Source organism: Chiloscyllium plagiosum, unplaced genomic scaffold, assembly GCF_037043375.1.
Source record: "Chiloscyllium plagiosum isolate Xiang-an unplaced genomic scaffold, Cpla_swu_hap1 HiC_scaffold_19, whole genome shotgun sequence".
In the NCBI taxonomy this organism is placed as follows: Eukaryota; Metazoa; Chordata; class Chondrichthyes; order Orectolobiformes; family Hemiscylliidae; genus Chiloscyllium; species Chiloscyllium plagiosum.
Genome location: NW_028270157.1, coordinates 18,199,621 through 18,217,582, shown reverse-complemented (window position 1 = coordinate 18,217,582; position 17,962 = coordinate 18,199,621). Strand labels below are relative to the sequence as shown.

At 41.7% G+C, this 17,962-nt stretch overlaps 1 protein-coding gene and 1 long non-coding RNA gene across 5 annotated transcripts in view; one reads left to right on the top strand and one right to left on the bottom strand.

Moving 5' to 3' along the window:
• LOC148146724 (uncharacterized) overlaps positions 1-17,962 on the top strand; it is an 82,481-nt gene that overhangs the window by 11,935 nt on the left and 52,584 nt on the right. The gene's annotated exons all lie outside the window — the stretch shown is intronic.
• The window catches only part of ric8b (RIC8 guanine nucleotide exchange factor B), a 56,410-nt gene that overhangs the window by 5,837 nt on the left and 32,611 nt on the right, over positions 1-17,962 (bottom strand). For all 4 annotated transcript variants that reach the window (XM_087997077.1, XM_087997076.1, XM_087997078.1 and 1 more), the window contains 4 exons: positions 16,756-16,851; positions 14,121-14,265; positions 12,432-12,576; positions 10,596-10,715 (listed from right to left, as the gene is read on the bottom strand). In XM_087997077.1, the coding sequence (XP_087853203.1) occupies positions 10,596-10,715; positions 12,432-12,576; positions 14,121-14,265; positions 16,756-16,851 (506 nt within the window). The remainder of the gene's footprint in view (positions 1-10,595; positions 10,716-12,431; positions 12,577-14,120; positions 14,266-16,755; positions 16,852-17,962) is intronic.

Genomic DNA, 17,962 nt, shown 5'->3' with positions numbered 1-17,962 from the left:
TCAATTAAAAATAAGGAATTAAGATCTAATGATGACCATGAAATCACTGGTTTAGAAAAACACATTTGATTCATTAATGTCCTTCAGGGAAGGTAGTCTGCTATACTTACCTGGTCTGCCTACATGCAACTCTAGACGCAAAGCAATATAGTTAATTCTGAACTGTATTTTGTTACAACTGTAAATGTAAAGGCAATAAATTTTGGCCTAGCCAGTGACACCCACTGCCATTGAGTGAATACAAAAAAACCTAGTGGATACAAACCTACCTTGTCCGACCTCTCCTCAGAAGATAAGCCAGTAATTCCAGGTATTAGCCCGGTAAACCTTCCTTTAGAAAGCAGACCAATACTAGTCCAGTTAAACAGGGCATGAGTGACACATTTAAGATATGGTATCCCTATTTTTGTTTTCAAGTCCCTTCTTAATAAACAACATAATATTAGCTTTATAAATTACTTGTTGTACCTGCTTTTTAACCTAGTGCAATTCATGTGCAATGATACCCAATTCCTCTGCATCTCAGAGGTCTACATTTTTCACAATTGACACTTTTCTTTTTCCAACCAAAATGGGCAATTTCACATTTTCCCCATTTTAGTCTATTTGCCAGTTCTTTGCCGCTCACTTAACCTACCTATACCCTTTGTCGCCTCCTTATGGCTTCCTGCCTGTGGCATCAGCAAACTTAGCAACTGTACTTTCTGCTCCATCAGCCAAGTCATTTATATAAATTGTAAAAAGTCAAGGCCTTATAGTGCTGATCCCTGTGGCACACCACTTTCATATCCTGCCAAGCAGAGAATGACCCATTTATACACACTCACTATTTCCTTTTAAATCAATGTTTTCAACCCTTACCAATTTGTCACCACCTACACCATGACCTCTTATCTTCTGCAATAACCATTGATATGACATCTTGTCAAATATCTTCTTGAATTTTAAGTACAGGCAGTCCCCGGGTTGCAAATGGGTCTGTTCTTGCGTCCATTTATAAGTCAAATTGTACGTAAGTGAAATATAATGCAGGACAGCATAAAGTGGCTGTTCAGGAGCTGTTTAAAGTTACATCCCTGTATGGGTTCACATTTGTATCTCAGATACCCATAAATCAGGAATCCCCCATATGGTATGTCCACCAGGTCCCCTTTATTCACAGCACTTTACTTCCTCAGAACTCCAGTAAATTGGTTAAACACGGTTCCTTTTCTTTAAATAATAGTGCTGAACCAGATCTTACATATCTCACTTTTCTTGGGATGAGTTCTAATCCCTTCATTTCCCAAGCCAACCATAACAAACGAGATGAAAGAGTGGCTATTGAGGCAGAGATCATTACATGAACTTAAAATAAGAAAGATGCTTGCTTGAGCCTGTAGCTTCTGTGCAGTTTCTTCTGCTCTACATCAGGGGCGCCACAATACTCTGCATCTGCGTCCCATCGGGCTATTGCCAGGAACTGCCCAAAACCTGGACACAATCATTCAGAGCCGAAGCAACTGCAACATCTGTGAACTCACCAGTATAAAAGTCAAATGAAAAGTGCTCCATAATAGCAAGCTGGGACTTGGCCAGACTGCCACTAGGGTGTAAATGTAAACTGTCAAGGGGAATGATGCTTGTGCAGGTTTCACAGTTCAGGTTGGAACGCTACATATTGAATGTCTATTTAAATTAAGTCAAAAGACACAAAATGGTTGATCACAACATTGATTGAGGAACAGTTAGGCCATTTGGCTCATTAAGCCTATTCCTACCATTCAAGTAGATCCTAGCTGTCTATGCATCAACCCTGTTTCTCTCAGCTTTCACCATAAACCTTGATGTTTAACCAATAGAAATGATCAATCTGTTTTAAAGTCTTCAAATGATCCCGAGCATCCACAACCTTACGGGAGGTAGTTTTCAATATTTCCACTACTCTTTGCTTAAAGAAGGATTTCTTGACAAGGCCCAAGGCGGCTCTAGTTCTAACTTCAGATCATAACTCCACATTCAGACAGTGACAGAGTGAGTGTGAGCGTGAGAAGCTTTTTTTTTGACATTTCTACCCATATACAACTGATACAGCAAAAATGAGACAGCGTTCCTCCACGACAGAGAGTGCTACACACTCGTACACGGCATAAAGTGCATAAAAACTGCAAAACACGCAAGTTACACGGCAATAAAAGATTGACAAATAATAGATATTTTTCTAGCAGCAATTCAAAGGATTGTACGAAGGATTTCAGATGGGAAAAGAGTCCAATCATATTGTGTTAAGGAGCCTGATGGTTTGGGGGAAGAAACTGTTGCACAGTCTGGCAGTGAGAAACCGAATGCTCCGGTATCTTCTGCCAGATGTCAGGAGGGAGAAGAGTTTGAGTGAGGGATGTGTGGGGTCTTCCACAATGCTCTCTGCCTTTCAGATGCAGCGTGTGATGTAAATGTCTGTAATGCAGGGAAGAGAGACCCCGATGATCTTCTCAGCTGTCCTCACTATCCGTTGTAGGGTCTTACAGTCTGAGATGGTGTGATTCCCGAACCAGGCAGTGATGCAGCAGCTTAGGGTAGGATGTGGTGAGGATGTGGAGGTAGGAGGTGAGCTTTCGTCAGTCTGTGCAGAATTAGCGATACTGCTGGGTTTTCTTGCCTATGGAACTGGCGTTGATCGCCCAGGTGAGATGCTGTACTAAATGGACACCAAGAAATTTGGTGCTCTTCATGATCTCACAAGGGAGCTGTCGATGTCCAGCATAGACAAGTTGTTGGCTCTGCACTGGTCCGTTACCCTCTGCACCTCCTCTCTGTATGCTGACTTGTCGTTCGTGCTGATGAGACCCACTACAGTCATACCATAGCAAACTTGATGTGATTTGACCTGTGCATTGCTGCACAGTCGTGTGTGAGCAAGGTGAACATTGTGGACTGAGTACACAGCCCTGGAAGGGCCCCTGTGCTCAGTGTGATGGTTTTGGAGATACCGTTCCCAATTGGGACTGACTGAGGTCTCCCAGTCAGGAAATCCAGGATCCAGTTACAAAGGGAGGCATTTAGGCCCAGCAGACTCAGCTTTCCAATCAGGTGCTGAGGAATGATAGTGTTAAATGCAGAACTGAAGTCTATGTACAGTAGTTTGACGTAGGTGCCCTTCTTTTCAAAGTGGGTGAGGGCCAGATGGAGGGTGATAGAAATGGCATCATCTGTTGAGCAGTTGGGTTGATATGTGAATTGCAGGCTGTCCAGTGAAGGGCACAGCAGGGTCTTAATATGCCTTATCATGAGCCTCTCGGAGCACTTCATGATGATGGGTGTAAGCAGAACAGGGCGGTAGCCGTTGAAACAGGGCTGACGCCTTCTTCAGCACGGGGACGATGGTAGCGGCCTTGAAGCATGTTGGAACTATGACACAACTCAGGAACATGCTGAAGATATCCACGAGAACATCACCAATACATCAGAGCAACCTCTGAGCACTTTATTTATCTGGTCCAGCAGCCTTACGTGGGTTGCTAAATCAAAGGAAATAGTTCAGTCAAGCTAAACCTGGGTCATTAAATATGCAACTGGAGACCTCAGATCCCAATTCAACTAAGCAGTTTTTAAAAATGTCACTGCCCTCCTCCTAAACAACTCTCCCTCTACCACTATCCCCTGCCCAGCTTATCTGTGGGTCGCCGCTTTATACCACTAGCTAGGCTTTGACTAGTCACTGTCAGATCTTAAAGTCTAATTGTCTATTGATCACCAGAATGACAATGAGGCCCAAGGAATAATCAAGGTTGGTCTCTGGACTTCTTTGTTTGGGCTTTCTGATAGACCTTAATTTTGGGAGCTTGTGAATTTAAGGCCTTGATCACAAAGTCAGTTTCAATTACAGCTGCTACTTAAGCCATTTGCAAGGCCATTGCTTAGCAAGACATTGAAAGTGCAGATAATTTTGAAAAATTTAAAAAAAAAGGATAAATCCAACCCAGTAATTATCACCTTATTAGCTTACTCTTCACCATCAGAGAAGTAACAGAAGGGGTAATCAACAGTGCTGCAAAACAGCACTTACTCAGCAGTAACCTCCTCACTGACATTCAGTTTGGGTTCCGTCAGGTTTCTGCCCCCACTACAGCCTTGTCCCAAACATGATCAATAAAGCTGAACACTATAAGCAATGTGACACCGACTATCCTTCACATCAATGCAGCATTTGACCAAGTGTCGAACCAAGACGTCCTACTCCCTGTAAAACTGGAGTAAATGGAGAAAACTCTGCACTGCTTGGAGTCCAACCTGGCTCAAAGAAAGGTGGTCGTGGTTGTGAAATTCGGTCATCACGGCCCCAGGATATCTCTGCAGAGTTATTCAGGGTCTTCTCCTCTGTCCAAGCATCTACAGCGACAATCTTCATCAACGACCTTCCTTCCATCATCAAGTCAGAAGTGGGGATTTCTGTCAATGACTGCACAATGTTTAGCACCAAATACTGAAGAAGTCCATTCCATAGGCATCAAGATCTGAACAACATCCAAGATTGGGCTGATAAGTGGCAAGCAATATTTGTACTGCAAAGGTACTGAGCAATGACTCTCTCAAACAAGACAGAATCCAAATCATTGATAGTTAATGGTATTATTATCACTGAATCCCACAATCAACACCCTGGGAGTTAACAACTGGATAACCATACAAGTACTGTGGCTACAAAAGCGGGTTAGAGGCCAGGAATTCTGAAGCAAGTAACTCACTTCCTATCTCCCTCATGCAGCTTTATTACCTGCAAGGTAAAAGTCAGGAGTTTGATGATATATTCTCCACTTCCTTAATGATGCAATTTCAACAACACTCAAGAAGCTCGGCACCGTCCAGAAGAAAATAGTTCAGCTGACTGATACTCCATTCATCGCTTTACCACAGTGGCAGAAGGGTCTGTAATTAACAGTAGCTCCTTAAGGCCCCTAATACACCACATTTCAAATCTACAATCTCTTATCAACTAGAAAGTCAAGGGTAGCATGCACATGGAAACACTAGCAAGGGCAAATTCCCTCTAAGCCAACTTGATGTGGAAATATACCATCATTCCTCATTGTGGTTAGTCAAAATCCCTTACTATAAATATCATAGGTGTACAATGACTCAGAGGACTGAGGCAGTTCAACAAGGCAACTCATCACCTAGGCGTCAGGGATAGGCAACTGCTACACATCACAAATAAATTAGTCTTGCATGCCTTTGTTACCTCTAGATTTAGGAATTCTAATTAACTCCTGGCTGACATTCTAATTTCTACCCTCCATAAACTTGAGGTCATCTAAAACTTTTGCTGCCCATACACTAGCTCATCTCAAGTTTCATTCATCCATTATTCCTGTGCTCAATGACCTATACTGACTGCTGGTTGTACTGATTCCCCCATTTATTCTCCAAAATAAATAGCACCCTAAGATCCAGAATTCCCTCCCTACACCTTTGTAAAGAAACTCTTTAAAAATTACCACTTTGATGGAACTTTGGGTCATTTGTCTCAGTCTCACCTTACATGCCTCAGAGTTAACTTCTATTCAGTAACATTTGTGAAGTGCCATGGAATGTTTTACATAGTTGAAAGCATAAATACAATGTTTTGTTAGGTGAATTGATTAAGAGATTTAATTAAGGCGATTATTTTATGCAGTCCAATATAGTCAACAGAGTTGTGAATTATCACTGTCAAAAACTCTGGGAATGTGTGTAAACTGGATGAACACAGAAGCTGGCCATCAGACTGACATTTACATGATTTGTAATTCTGAATGTGAATGCATTTATTTCAAACAGTACTGACATATAAACCTGATCTGTTAGAAGGTAGAAAAAGGCACCAACATCCTGAGAAATAAGAACAAACACCCTACAGCCTGCCTCTGATATAGCCACCAGCATCACATTCCAGTTCAGTTTGCTAATTATTCAGTATAAATAAAACATCATCTTTAGAGTGGCTTTGTGGAAAGGAGTCTCAATTAAGGAGCTGGATGCTTGCATTCCTATCTGCGCCTTCAGGTTTCCCGAGAACCCTTTTCACTGATGCAGGTTACATCTTCGCATTGCCATTTAGTTTGATTATGACTATGAGTTAGATCTTTTGTACCACAATCTTTCTGGTCTGTTGTACGTTTGTCAGTACCAATACCTGGAATTAATTATGCCATTCGTACCTTTGCCAACTTAACAAAGCAGAACCCCACTCTCCCTGGGTAAAACACTTTGGTTAGTGTTGGAGGGACTTGTTCATCTTTCTCTAATTGAGTGCCACACAATAGTTGCGACCTTTTCATGAGGCATCAACTGTGAGATGGATTCTGAAGAAAGAAAAACTCAAAGCTGTACTGTCGGCCTCAATGATCTGTTAATTAAACCAGTGCTCATAATGAGAGCAGTCGACAGTAGTACAGGTTCTGCTATATCCTCTCAGCTCTAACCTTTGTGCGGGTTTCCATCCTATGTCTGGCTGAAGTTAATTGGTCCGCACTAATTTATAGACATTCCAGTCTTGGGGAGTAGGTTGGCAAGGAATCATTCTGATGTATTATTAATTTTAAAATTACGACAGATTTTTGTTAGTCAAATGTATTAAGGGGTATGGGGCAAAGATGGTTAGAGGGAGTTAGTGTACATATTAGCCAGGGTTTAATTTAAATCGCAGAACAGGCTCAAGGTACTAAGTAGCCCCATCCCTCTCATTATTGCAACAAAATGTCAAGAGGTCATATTTGATCAATAGAAAACAGAAAAAACCAAATTGCTTGACTTCTGACTAAAGGGACTCACCCAAAACAGTAACCTGCCATTTTATCGTTACTGATTGATGTTGCGTGCATTTGCTGCTAATGTTTGTAAGATGTTACCTTGTGAGTAGTTATTAAAAATGGCAAAACACAAAAAGAACTTAAGTATTTTTATGTGCAAATAGACGCTCAACTATCTTAGATTTAGTATTTATCGCACTTACTAAAACTTTTTTTCCACATTCAAGACAGGCTCTCCCCTACTTTCTATACATTATCACCAACTAAAATAAGCTGAACATTCAGCATTATCGTATGAAATTGGACAAAGTAATCAGTGTGAAGTACTTCTTAAACAAAGAGGAAGGGTGAAATTAGCCAGATCACAGAAGTATTTCAAAATCAAGTTTAGTCAAATGATGTTAAGTTTTATGCACAATGTTTGGGAATTGTGGTGATGGAAGGTGACAAGAATTTCATTACTGATTAACAGATTGCATTAATGAAGCTGGAATGTTTGCCAATCAGGAGGAAGGTATTTGGCCCATGTGTTGTACAAGCTCTTCACTAGAGCAATTCAAAACCAAATGCACTGTACTACACATTCTTCATAGTCCTGCATATTTTTCAAACATTTATCCAACAGTTTGAATTTGAATCATACAATCATAGAATCGCTTGAGTGAGAGTGTTAACAGGCCTTTCGGCCCAACAAGTCCTCACCAACTGAAGAGTAACCCACTCAGACCGATTATCCTACCTTATTACCCTAGATTTATCCCTGACTAATGCACCTAAACCTGCACATCACTGAATGCTATGGGCAATTTAGCATGGACAATTCACCTGAACTGCACATCTTTAGATCATGGGTGGAAACCAGAGCACCCAGAGAAAACCCACATAAACATGCGGAAAATGTGCAAACTCCACATAGACAGTTACTTGAGGCTAGACTTGAACCTGAATCCCTGGTGCTGTGAGGCATGGGTTTAAATTGAGCTCTGATAACAATGTGACAGAAATTAAAATAGATCTGACCATAATTCAGAATACACAAAATCAATTGTACTTGAAGCATTTAAAATCTCCTACTGGGATTGTCTAAAATGGGTTACACCCACTCTGGCTTCCTGTACTTCAAGTTACAATATCCAGGCATGAATTTAGCATGTATATTCCTGGCTGTTCTTGGCACAGATCCCTTTGCAAGGTCCTTAAAATTGACTATGAATGATGCAATTTGGACTCTTCACCTTTTCTATAGATTAACTGATTTACTGCCTTCCAAGAATGAGTTACTGTCTTCCAAGAATGAGTGCAAGATTCACTTGAATTATTCAATGTTACTGAAATCCAGCTCCTCAACTGGGTTCTTAAAAGAAGCAACAGCCTGTGTTATTCACTTCACCCATCTGATGACCTTCTGCAGCATTAGAATAGAATAGAACAGAATCCTTAACAGTGTGGAAGCAGGCCATTCGGCCCATCAAGTCCAACTGACCTCACAAAGAGCATCCCAACCTGGAACCATATCCACGTAACCCTGCATTTCGCATGGCTAATCCATCTCTGGACCATGGGAGGAAACCCACACAGACACGGGGAGAATGTGCAGACTTCACAGAGACAGAGACAGAGACAGTCACCCGAGGGTGGAATCTCACTCTCTTCTCCCCACTGTCCACATGGAATCATAGAATCAGTTATAGTATCCATACTGGCACTCTCTCATTCTGTTGCACCCCAAGTCCTATCATTGTCTCTCCAGGTCTGTAATCCCTTTATATGTCATTATTTTCTCCATACTATGTTTAAATGGTGTTTGCTTTTCAGAAAGTGATCCACTGGAGTCAAGTACCTGATATGTGCCAGGAAAAGGGCTATGTAACTCCTTTCCTGCCATTGCTGCCTTTTTGCAGTTACTCTGGCGGTTCTTGCTATTTCCTCAATTCCTGCAGCAATCTTTGAGCCTCCTCTGCTCGCTTTAATTTTATCTTTCCACAACGCCTAATCAATTTCACGTCTCACAAAATACCAATTTGTTCCCCAGTAGTTAGTGTTCCTTCACTAACTGGGCAGAATGAAATGGATAAATCAAAATGTTAAGCAGCTCAAGGTGCTAAATAAACACAAGTTTTATCGTTATCAGCCAAGTTCCGCTAACAGCAAGATTCAAACAGCTGTCTCTCTCCACCAGAGGCAGAGGCAAAACCATCTTCACAACGTTCCCAGGCAGCCACATGTTCAGCGAAAGGAAAGTACCCAATAGTTCAGTCTCCCCTGCTCACACCCATAGTCAAGCTGTATTAGTACTAAATAGGTAAAGAAGTTCTGAAGGAGAAAGTGAGGACTGCAGATGCTGGAGATCAGAGCTTAAAAATGTGTTGCTGGAAAAGCGCAGCAGGTCAGGCAGCAAAGGAACAGGAGAATCGACGTTTTGGGCATAAGCCCTTCTTCAGGAATGAGGAGGGTGTGCCAAGCAGGCTAAGAAGTTCGAAGTCGATTTGACCAAATAAAAGGGAAACCTGTTGTCTATATTAATTGTGTTGAAACATTGTTTCCCAAAATGTGCGTTGAGATACCCAATGGGGTTGCAATATAAGATTTTGGGGTCCTGAGCACCGAAACAGCAATGGCTGCCGTGGAACTTGGACTGATTTCTAATGGCTGTGACAGCTTTCGAATTGCTCATCGTTTTTTCCACTGGGTGTGTGTAGCCTAATTGCCTGGTTACCGATGCCCAATTTCCTGCTGTGAGAAAGTCAGTATGAAATGTTCATTCTGGGCAACTTTTCATCAACTGACTCACAACAGAAATGGACAGGTTGCGGATTAAGGAGGAAGAGATAGAATGGTTGGCTAAGGGAGGGCAAGATGGAGAGGGATGTGTCTGAAGGGATAGACAGATAGAATCATAGAATCCCTACAATGTGGAAGCAGGCTGTTTGGTCCATCGTGTCCATACTGATCTTCCAAAGAGTATCCCACCCAGACCCACACCCCTTTACCCTATCCCTGGAACCTTGCACTTCCCATTGCTAACTCACCTAAACTACCATCCCGGGACACTATGGGCAATTTAGCATGGCCAATCCACCCAATCTGTACATCTTTGGAATGGGGATGGTGTTTTGCATGGAGCCGGAGATCAGGAGTATACTTAATTTCTTTCACCTTTGTTACCACTACTCAACAAGCCCCAACCAACTCTGTTCAAATACTGAAGGTTCACCATCTCATGGTGACGCTAAGTCTGAAGCATGAAAACACGGTCACACCAGAAAAAAATAGCACTGCATTGGACTATCATAACAATCAAGGAAAACAGCCAAATACAGTCCAGCAAATATGAGCAATGAGTGTAAACAGGTAAAGGAGAACATGATACTGGTCAAAACCTTAGTGGGAAAATAAGTAAAGTCTGACAAATATGCTTTCAATACTGGAATAGGAGGCATATTGCTGATCAAATAATGTATACAAAGATATGATGGTAGGCCACTCAGTTTATCAAGCCTGTTCTGTTGTTTAATAAGTATATGACTTACATGATTGCGTCTTCAACTCCACATTCCTGCTTATCCTGACAGCAACAGACTCTTGATTAACAAAGGAGCCAGTCTACCTCTACCTTAAAAATACTCAATGATCCCACTTCACTACTCTCTGGTGAAGAGAGTTACAAAAACACTTGACCCTCAAAAAAACGTTTCTTGTTTCCATCTTAAATGGCATACCCATTAATTTTTAAACTCTGTCCCCCGATACTAGGTTTTTACCCACTAATGAAACCTGATATTGCCTTGTGTTATAAGCAGCAATATCAGGAAGAAATGATCACGTTACCTGGACAGCTTGTCAAACATATTGACGAGTTTCATCGCTTCATACTCTTTTTGTTCCTCTGTCATTCCATCCATTGGATTGGGCATTGGATCTTCCACATGACCAGTGATGGGGTTAATACTGGAAATCAAATGATAAACAGTCACCACCTAGCAAACTGACATTACATGCACTTGATTCCAAATAACACAAGAGTTAATTTTCTTAAAACGGCAGCAGAAATAAAACAGCTCCCTCCCCTGTTGATATCTTCATCCACTTTCTTCTGGATAGTCATCGATAGTCACAGGTGAGGTGCCGGAAGACTGGAGGTTGGCTAACGTGGTGCCACTGTTTAAGAAGGGTGGGAAGGACAAGCCAGGGAACTATAGGCCAGTGAATCTGATGTCAGTGGTGGGCAAGTTGTTGGAGGAAATCCTGAGGGACAGGATGTACATGTATTTGGAAAGGCAAGGACTGATTAGGGATAGTCAACATGGCTTTGTACATGGGAAATCATGTCTCACAAACTTGATTGAGGTTTTTGAAGAAGTAACAAAGAGGATTAATGAGGGCAGAGCAGTAGATGTGATCTATATGGACTTCAGTAAGGAGTTCAACAAGGTTCCCCATGGGAGGCTGGTTAGCAAGGTCAGATCTCACAGAATACAGGGAGAACTAGCCATTTGGATACAGAACTGGCTCAAAGGTAGAGGCAGAGGGTGGTGGTGGAGGGTTGTTTCTCAGACTGGAGGCCTGTGACCAGTGGAGTGCCACAAGGATCGGTGCTGGGTCCTCTACTTTTTGTCATTTACATAAATGATTTGGATGCGAGCATAAGAGGTACAGTTAGTAAGTTTGCAGATGACACCAAAATTGGAGGTGTAGTGCACAGCGAAGAGGGTTACCTCAGAATACAACAGGATCTTGACTAGATGGGCCAATGGGCTGAGAAGTGGCAGATGGAGTTTAATTCAGACAAATGCGAGGTACTGCATTTTGGGAAAGCAAATCTTAGCAGGACTTATACACTTAATGGTAAAGTCCGAGGGAGTGTTGCTGAACAAAGAGACCTTGGAGTGCAGGTTCATAGCTCCTTGAAAGTGGAGTCACAGGTAGATAGGATAGTGAAGGAGGTGTTTGGTATGCTTTCCTTTAATGGTCAGAGTATTGAGTACAGAAGTTGGGAGGTCATGTTGCGGCTGTTGGTTAGGCCACCGTTGGAATATTGCGTGCAATTCTGGTCTCCTTCCTATCGGAAAGATGTTGTGAAACTTGAAAGAGTTCAGAAAAGATTTACAAGGGTGTTGCCAGGGTTGGAGGATTTGAGCTATAGGGAGAGACTGAACAGGCTGGGGCTGTTTTCCCTGGCGCACCGGAGGTTGAGGCGTGACCTTATAGAGGTTTACAAAATTATGAGGGGCATGGATAGGGTAAATAGGCAAAGTCTTTCCCCTGGGGTGGGGGAGTCCAGAACTAGAGGGCATAGGTTTAGGGTGAGAGGGGAAAGAAATAAAAGAGACCTAAGGGGCAACTTTTTCACGCAGAGGGTGGTACGTGTATGGAATGAGCTGCCAGAGGAAGTGGTGGAGGCTGGTACAATTGCAACATTTAAGAGGCATTCGGATGGATATATGAATAGGAAGGGTTTGGAGGGATATGGGCCCAGTGCTGGTTGGTGGGACTAGTTTGGGTTGGGATATCTGGTCGGCATGGACGGTTTGGACCGAAGAGTCTGTTTCCGTGCTGTACAGCTCTATGACTCTATGGATGTGCCAGCCACCAGTCCTCTTTATATTGCAAGCACAAAGGCTTCAAAGTACTTACATTATCGTGCCAGTTTGAGAAGAAACTTACAAAGATTTGACACTTTTGTACTCTTCGGTATCAGTGTCCTCATCTTCAGAATACTGACCATCGCCTCTCCCTCCAGCCAGTAGCCCGTGTGCAGCAAGTAGCCCCGCAGCATTACCATAGCCAGTGTACTTTAATAAGCAATCAACTGGAAGAGTGCAACATTCACCAATAAGTTATACATCACCCAGGAGATGCATTTTCCAAATATAAAATGAAGAAATAGTTAGCACAAAATGTCATCCTTTGGAATGAAGACAGTAAATGAAATGTTTTTGTACTGCCACTACCTTTCACTAGCATACATAGGCAAACCATTCGAAAGGTAAAGTTCATATGGTTTCCATACCATTAGTAACTAATAATTTATTTGTTCATAAAATGAATTACAGGAGACCATTTTACTCGACAAGACTGTGCAGTCTCCTTGAAAGAGCCACCCAATTAGTCCAACTCTGCTGTTCTTTTCCCAAAGACCAGCAAGTATTTATCCAAAAGTTACTACAAAATCCTCTTCCTGAAAGATTGATGGAAGTATGTTCTGGTTTATTGCCCATTGTTTAAATATCTCTCCTCAAAGCATTGATTTTTGTTTTGCCATTTAACAACATCACTAAAAATGTCAATTCGGTTCAGTTGGCAGCACTTTAAACTAAACTAGAAAACAGTGTTCAAGCTCCGTGGTGGAATCAAGCTGTCAGTCTTGGCTGCAAGAGTCAGTGATACAATCTTTCTATTGAAGCATTAAACTAAGGCTCCATTTATCATTCTCAGTCAATGTAAAAGATTCCATGGCACAAAAAACTGAAGCAGAGCAGAACAGCCATCAACCACCAGCAGCTGATCATCAGAAACAAATACAGAAATTGCTGGAAAATCTCAGCAGGTCCAGCAGCGTCTGTGGAGAGAAAGCAGAGTTAACGTTTCAGGTCCAGTGATCTTTCTTCGGAACTCTCGCTCATCTCCACAGAATTGAGAGCGTTTCTAAAGTGCATTTTGAGAAGCTAGGAGATTCAAGGCCGAGGGAAAGAGCAAGTGAATGGGATTTAAATGGATAGGTCTTTAAAAGAACTGGCACACCAGAATAGCCCAAATGACCCATCGGTGCTGTATTACCCTATGTAAAATCAAGGCACTGTAGTCATATATACCATTGGTGGTATAGAAAAATTCGAAGACACCTGGGAGAAACTGTTTCCATTCAGAAAAGATCAAGAACAAGAATGCATGGATTTAAAGTAGTCAGTAAATGAAGCAAAGGTGATTTGAAGATAAAACTTTTCACAGAGTGAATTGCTAGGATCTGGAATTCACTGCCTAAAATTGTGGCAGAGGCAGAGATTCAAGTGGTTGTTATGTGAAAAGGAAGAACGTGGATAAAAGGCAGAGGAATGGCAGTAAGTGAATTTATCATTGAAAGAGCCAGTGCAGACAGGATGGGCTAAGTGGCCTCCTGTATGTAAAATCTGTGATCCTGGGAGTGATTACAGTGTGATAAGTTTACATCTGATATTTTCAGTGAAAGCAGTTGGCTGAAAGTATGCACAGTATATTTTAATACTTTCAGAAATAGTTTGTGACGAGATGTTGCTCTTCCATCACAGTTTAATAAAATTTACTAATCAATATCATGTTGGTCAGGAACTAAATTTGTGAGCCCCCTCCCACAATAAAAGTCTGGCTACCACTCACCACTCTCTTTGCACAGTACAAACAGGAACTCTGCTGAAGTGTGTTTCACTCCAGTGTCAATGTGGGTCATGAGGCGAACCAGCTTATTTCGAAGAGTGGTGCCAATTTCTGGACGATTCTTTACATCTTTCAAAGGAGGTAGGACCTGCCAATGTAAAAATGGTTTCAGGTTAGAAAATACTGAGACACATTAGAGTACATGAATAACTTTCAACACACACGGTCAGAACCCTCAAGGGTAATTAGAATGGGCAACAAATGCTTGCCTAGCCAGTGACAATGCCATCCAGGAAAGTACAAACAAACTCACTGCAACTAAATTCAATGGTAGCTCACTCACTCGGTGATATGAGTTTAACTGCATGTCAAACAATTTAAATTAAATCAGATATTAAGCACAACTGACAAATTAATTTTAAAAAAGGAATCTGTATTTATACTAATAGCTCATTACATTTAAAAAGACCCCAAATACAATTCTCATACATGCAGTGGAGGTCCTGCTTGGAGTTCTAATATTACTTGAAAGAGCAGAAAATACAAACACTTAACTTTACTCTGGGTTCCAATATCTTTGCATTTCTGCACCATTATTCTCATCTGTTGCTGTGTAACTGGGCATTTGGAGATGTGTGATGGCTGATATATAAAGACTCCATATTCCCTGCCTAGTCTGTCTTCACTTGATTATTTTCGTTTCATAGTTTGCAGATTCAATAAAATGATTTCATTTTCATGAGGACAATATTTCAAAACTAGAAATTCTAAAAGCCTGATATAAAGTTTGGTTGCATTTATTGCTGTATTCTTTGTAGACAGACGAGCCAAGTTGGGGGTTGATCCCCTTGGAAAAGGGTGAATGGAGGTTTGATGGGGGGGGTTGGGATTCAAAACCATGAGAGTCTAGATAGAGAGAGAAAATTTTCTCCTTGGAAAAAAGATCAAGAACAACATAAGGTGGTATAAAGGGGCTGGCAAAAGAACAAAAAAAGGAAAAAAACTTCTTTTAAAGATGGAGGAAGGGAAAAATTTCTGGGTGTAAGAGCTGCTCCCTTTGTTGAGGTATTTTAGGTGCTGGAGGTGATTTCCTCGAATTCCAGGAGCAGCAAGTACTGTTGTATATGCCGGTGCATTGTTTTGGAACTGTGGAAGAAACGTCGAGAGAGAGAGAGAGAGAGAGAGAGAGAGAGAGAGAGAGAGAGAGACAGAGAGAGAGAGAGAGATCGGAGTGCATGTGGGAAAATTAACAAACAATGAATTTCACAACTAATCTTGGAGGAACCGATTTGAGTGAAGTTCACAACACAGAATCAGATAAGCTAATTGTTGTTTTAAATCTGTCCAAAAGAAAGGCTGTATTAGTGAGTACAGTGGGTTCTTTCTTGATTATATGTTTTTTGGAGTTAAGTATCTTGATTAAACTTAAAATATGAGCTACAGCTATTAATTTAACATGGTGCAGTGTTTTGTAGAGGAATAAGACAGTGTTATTTTCTGGGTCTGTAGATTGTGAAGGAGCAAAAATGGCCTTTGCAGTGATATGTACTTCTTGTCAGATGTAGGAGTTTAAAGAGAGTTTAAGGGTTACTGCGGATTATATCTGTCATAAATGCTGTTGGACGCGAATCTTATCAGATCGGCACAGTGGCACGGTGGCACAGTGGTTAGCACTGCTGCCTCACAGCGCCAGAGACCTGGGTTCAATTCCCGACTCAGGCGACTGACTGTGTGGAGTTTGCACATTCTCCCCGTGTCTGCATGGGTTTCCTCCGGGTGCTCCGGTTTCCTCCCACAGTCCAAAGATGTGCAGGTCAGGTGAATTGGCCATGCTAAATTGCCCGTAGTGTTAGGGGGACATGTAGGGGTATGGGTGGGTTGCGCTTCGGCAGGGCAGTGTGGACTTGTTGGGCCGAAGGGCCTGTTTCCACACTGTAAGTAATCTAATCTAATCTAATCGAGTGGATCGGTTGGAGAGACAGATAGAAGCGATGACGAATTTGCAATAGTATGTGATGGATGGCAGTTATAGGAAGGGGGGAAGTCTCAGATACAGTCACATAGATGGGTTACCTCCAGGAAGGGTAAGAGAGGTAGGCACCTAAGGCATGGAGTCTTTTGTGGATATACCCATTTCAAACAGCTATGCTGTTTTGGATAATGTAGGGGGTGATGGATTCTCACGGGAACGTAGCACGAACAGCCAAATTTCTGGTATTGAGACTGGCTGTAATGTTTCGGATATAAGCCCTTCATCAGGAATTCCTGTTCCTCGGATGCTGCCTGACCTCCTGTGCTTTTCCAGCACCACATTCTCGACTCTGATCTCCAGCATCTGCAGACCTCACTTTTTCCACATAAATATGACCATTGACCACCCCCTGGACAGGTAAGGATGCACCACATTGACACATTCATCCAATGGACAAACATTAAATTGGGGAAAAAATGCATCTCTGGGATGCTCTTGAAGATTTTAAATGCATGTCCACCTTCCAGCTTTCCAAATAATAAACAATGTAGATAAAATTATCCAGGTGGCAACAAGATGGCATTCAAGACTTATTTCTAGCAGCTTCTACCACAAAGAAAAAGAATGAATCATGTTCTTTCCCTTATGAACTTTTCAAGTCCTTACCCGTGAACGGATATATTTTCTCATATCTCTGTGCACCCTGCAACATTCTGTAAGAACACTTAAAACTGGTGTCAATCCTTCCTTTAAATTGGACCCCTGTTAAATATTAAAAAAAAAATCAGAAATCACAAACAAAAATCATTGAATAAGCTGTATGTTTTACTCCTTCCTCATGTTTATATCAATATTCAAGAATGCATATTCAAGAATGTGGGCGGCACGGTGGCACAGGTGGGCGGCACCGTGGCACAGTGGGCGGCACGGTGGCACAGTGGTTAGCACTGCTGCCTCACAGTGCCTGAGACCCGGGTTCAATTCCCGCCTCAGGCGACTGACTGTGTGGAGTTTGCACGTTCTCCCCGTGTCTGTGTGGGTTTCCTCCAGGTGCTCCGGTTTCCTCCCACAGTCCAAAAGATGTGCAGGGTCAGGTGAATTGGCCATGCTAAATTGCCCGTAGTGTTGGGTAAGGGGTAAATGTAGGGGTATGGGTGGGTTTCGCTTCGGCGGGTCGGTGTGGACTTGTTGGGCCGAAGGGCCTGTTTCCACACTGTAATGTAATCTAATCTAATCTAATCTAATCTAATCTAAAAAAAAAACTGCTCAGATTGTTTTTTCTATCTTTCTTGGTCTCAGCACTAAACCTAACTTTTAATAAACAGGCTTAAAGTATGGAACAAAATAAAAACATCAATAATTTTAGTTTGTTGTTCCCTAAACCTCAGCAGCGTTACCTAGATATTGTATCAAGGAAATAAAAAAAATCAATTTTCATTTTTTCTCTTTAAATGATAGAAATACTCTATTTCTGGCTGCATCTATAGAGAGGAAAACGGAGTTAATGCTTCAGATTGATGAACTCTCAGAAAAGGAGCAGCAAAACAAATACATTTGAATTTAATTTGTACATAGCACAGCTTAGATACATAAAATTCACTCTATACAGACATTTGTTTGTTGGAAATAAGCTCAAAAGCATTGAGGGAACAAGAATTTGCTCCAGAATTATGCTGCACAGGAAGAGACCGTTTTGCCTGACTCAGGACTCATTTTATTCAATAAGTCCCATACCCTGCAGCCCCACATATTTTTGACTCCAAACATTTATCCAACTTCCTTTGAAAGTTACTACCGAACCTTCTCCCACACACTCGCAGGCAGCAGATTCTAGCTGATAAATGGGTGCATTAAAAAATCTTTCCTCAATCTA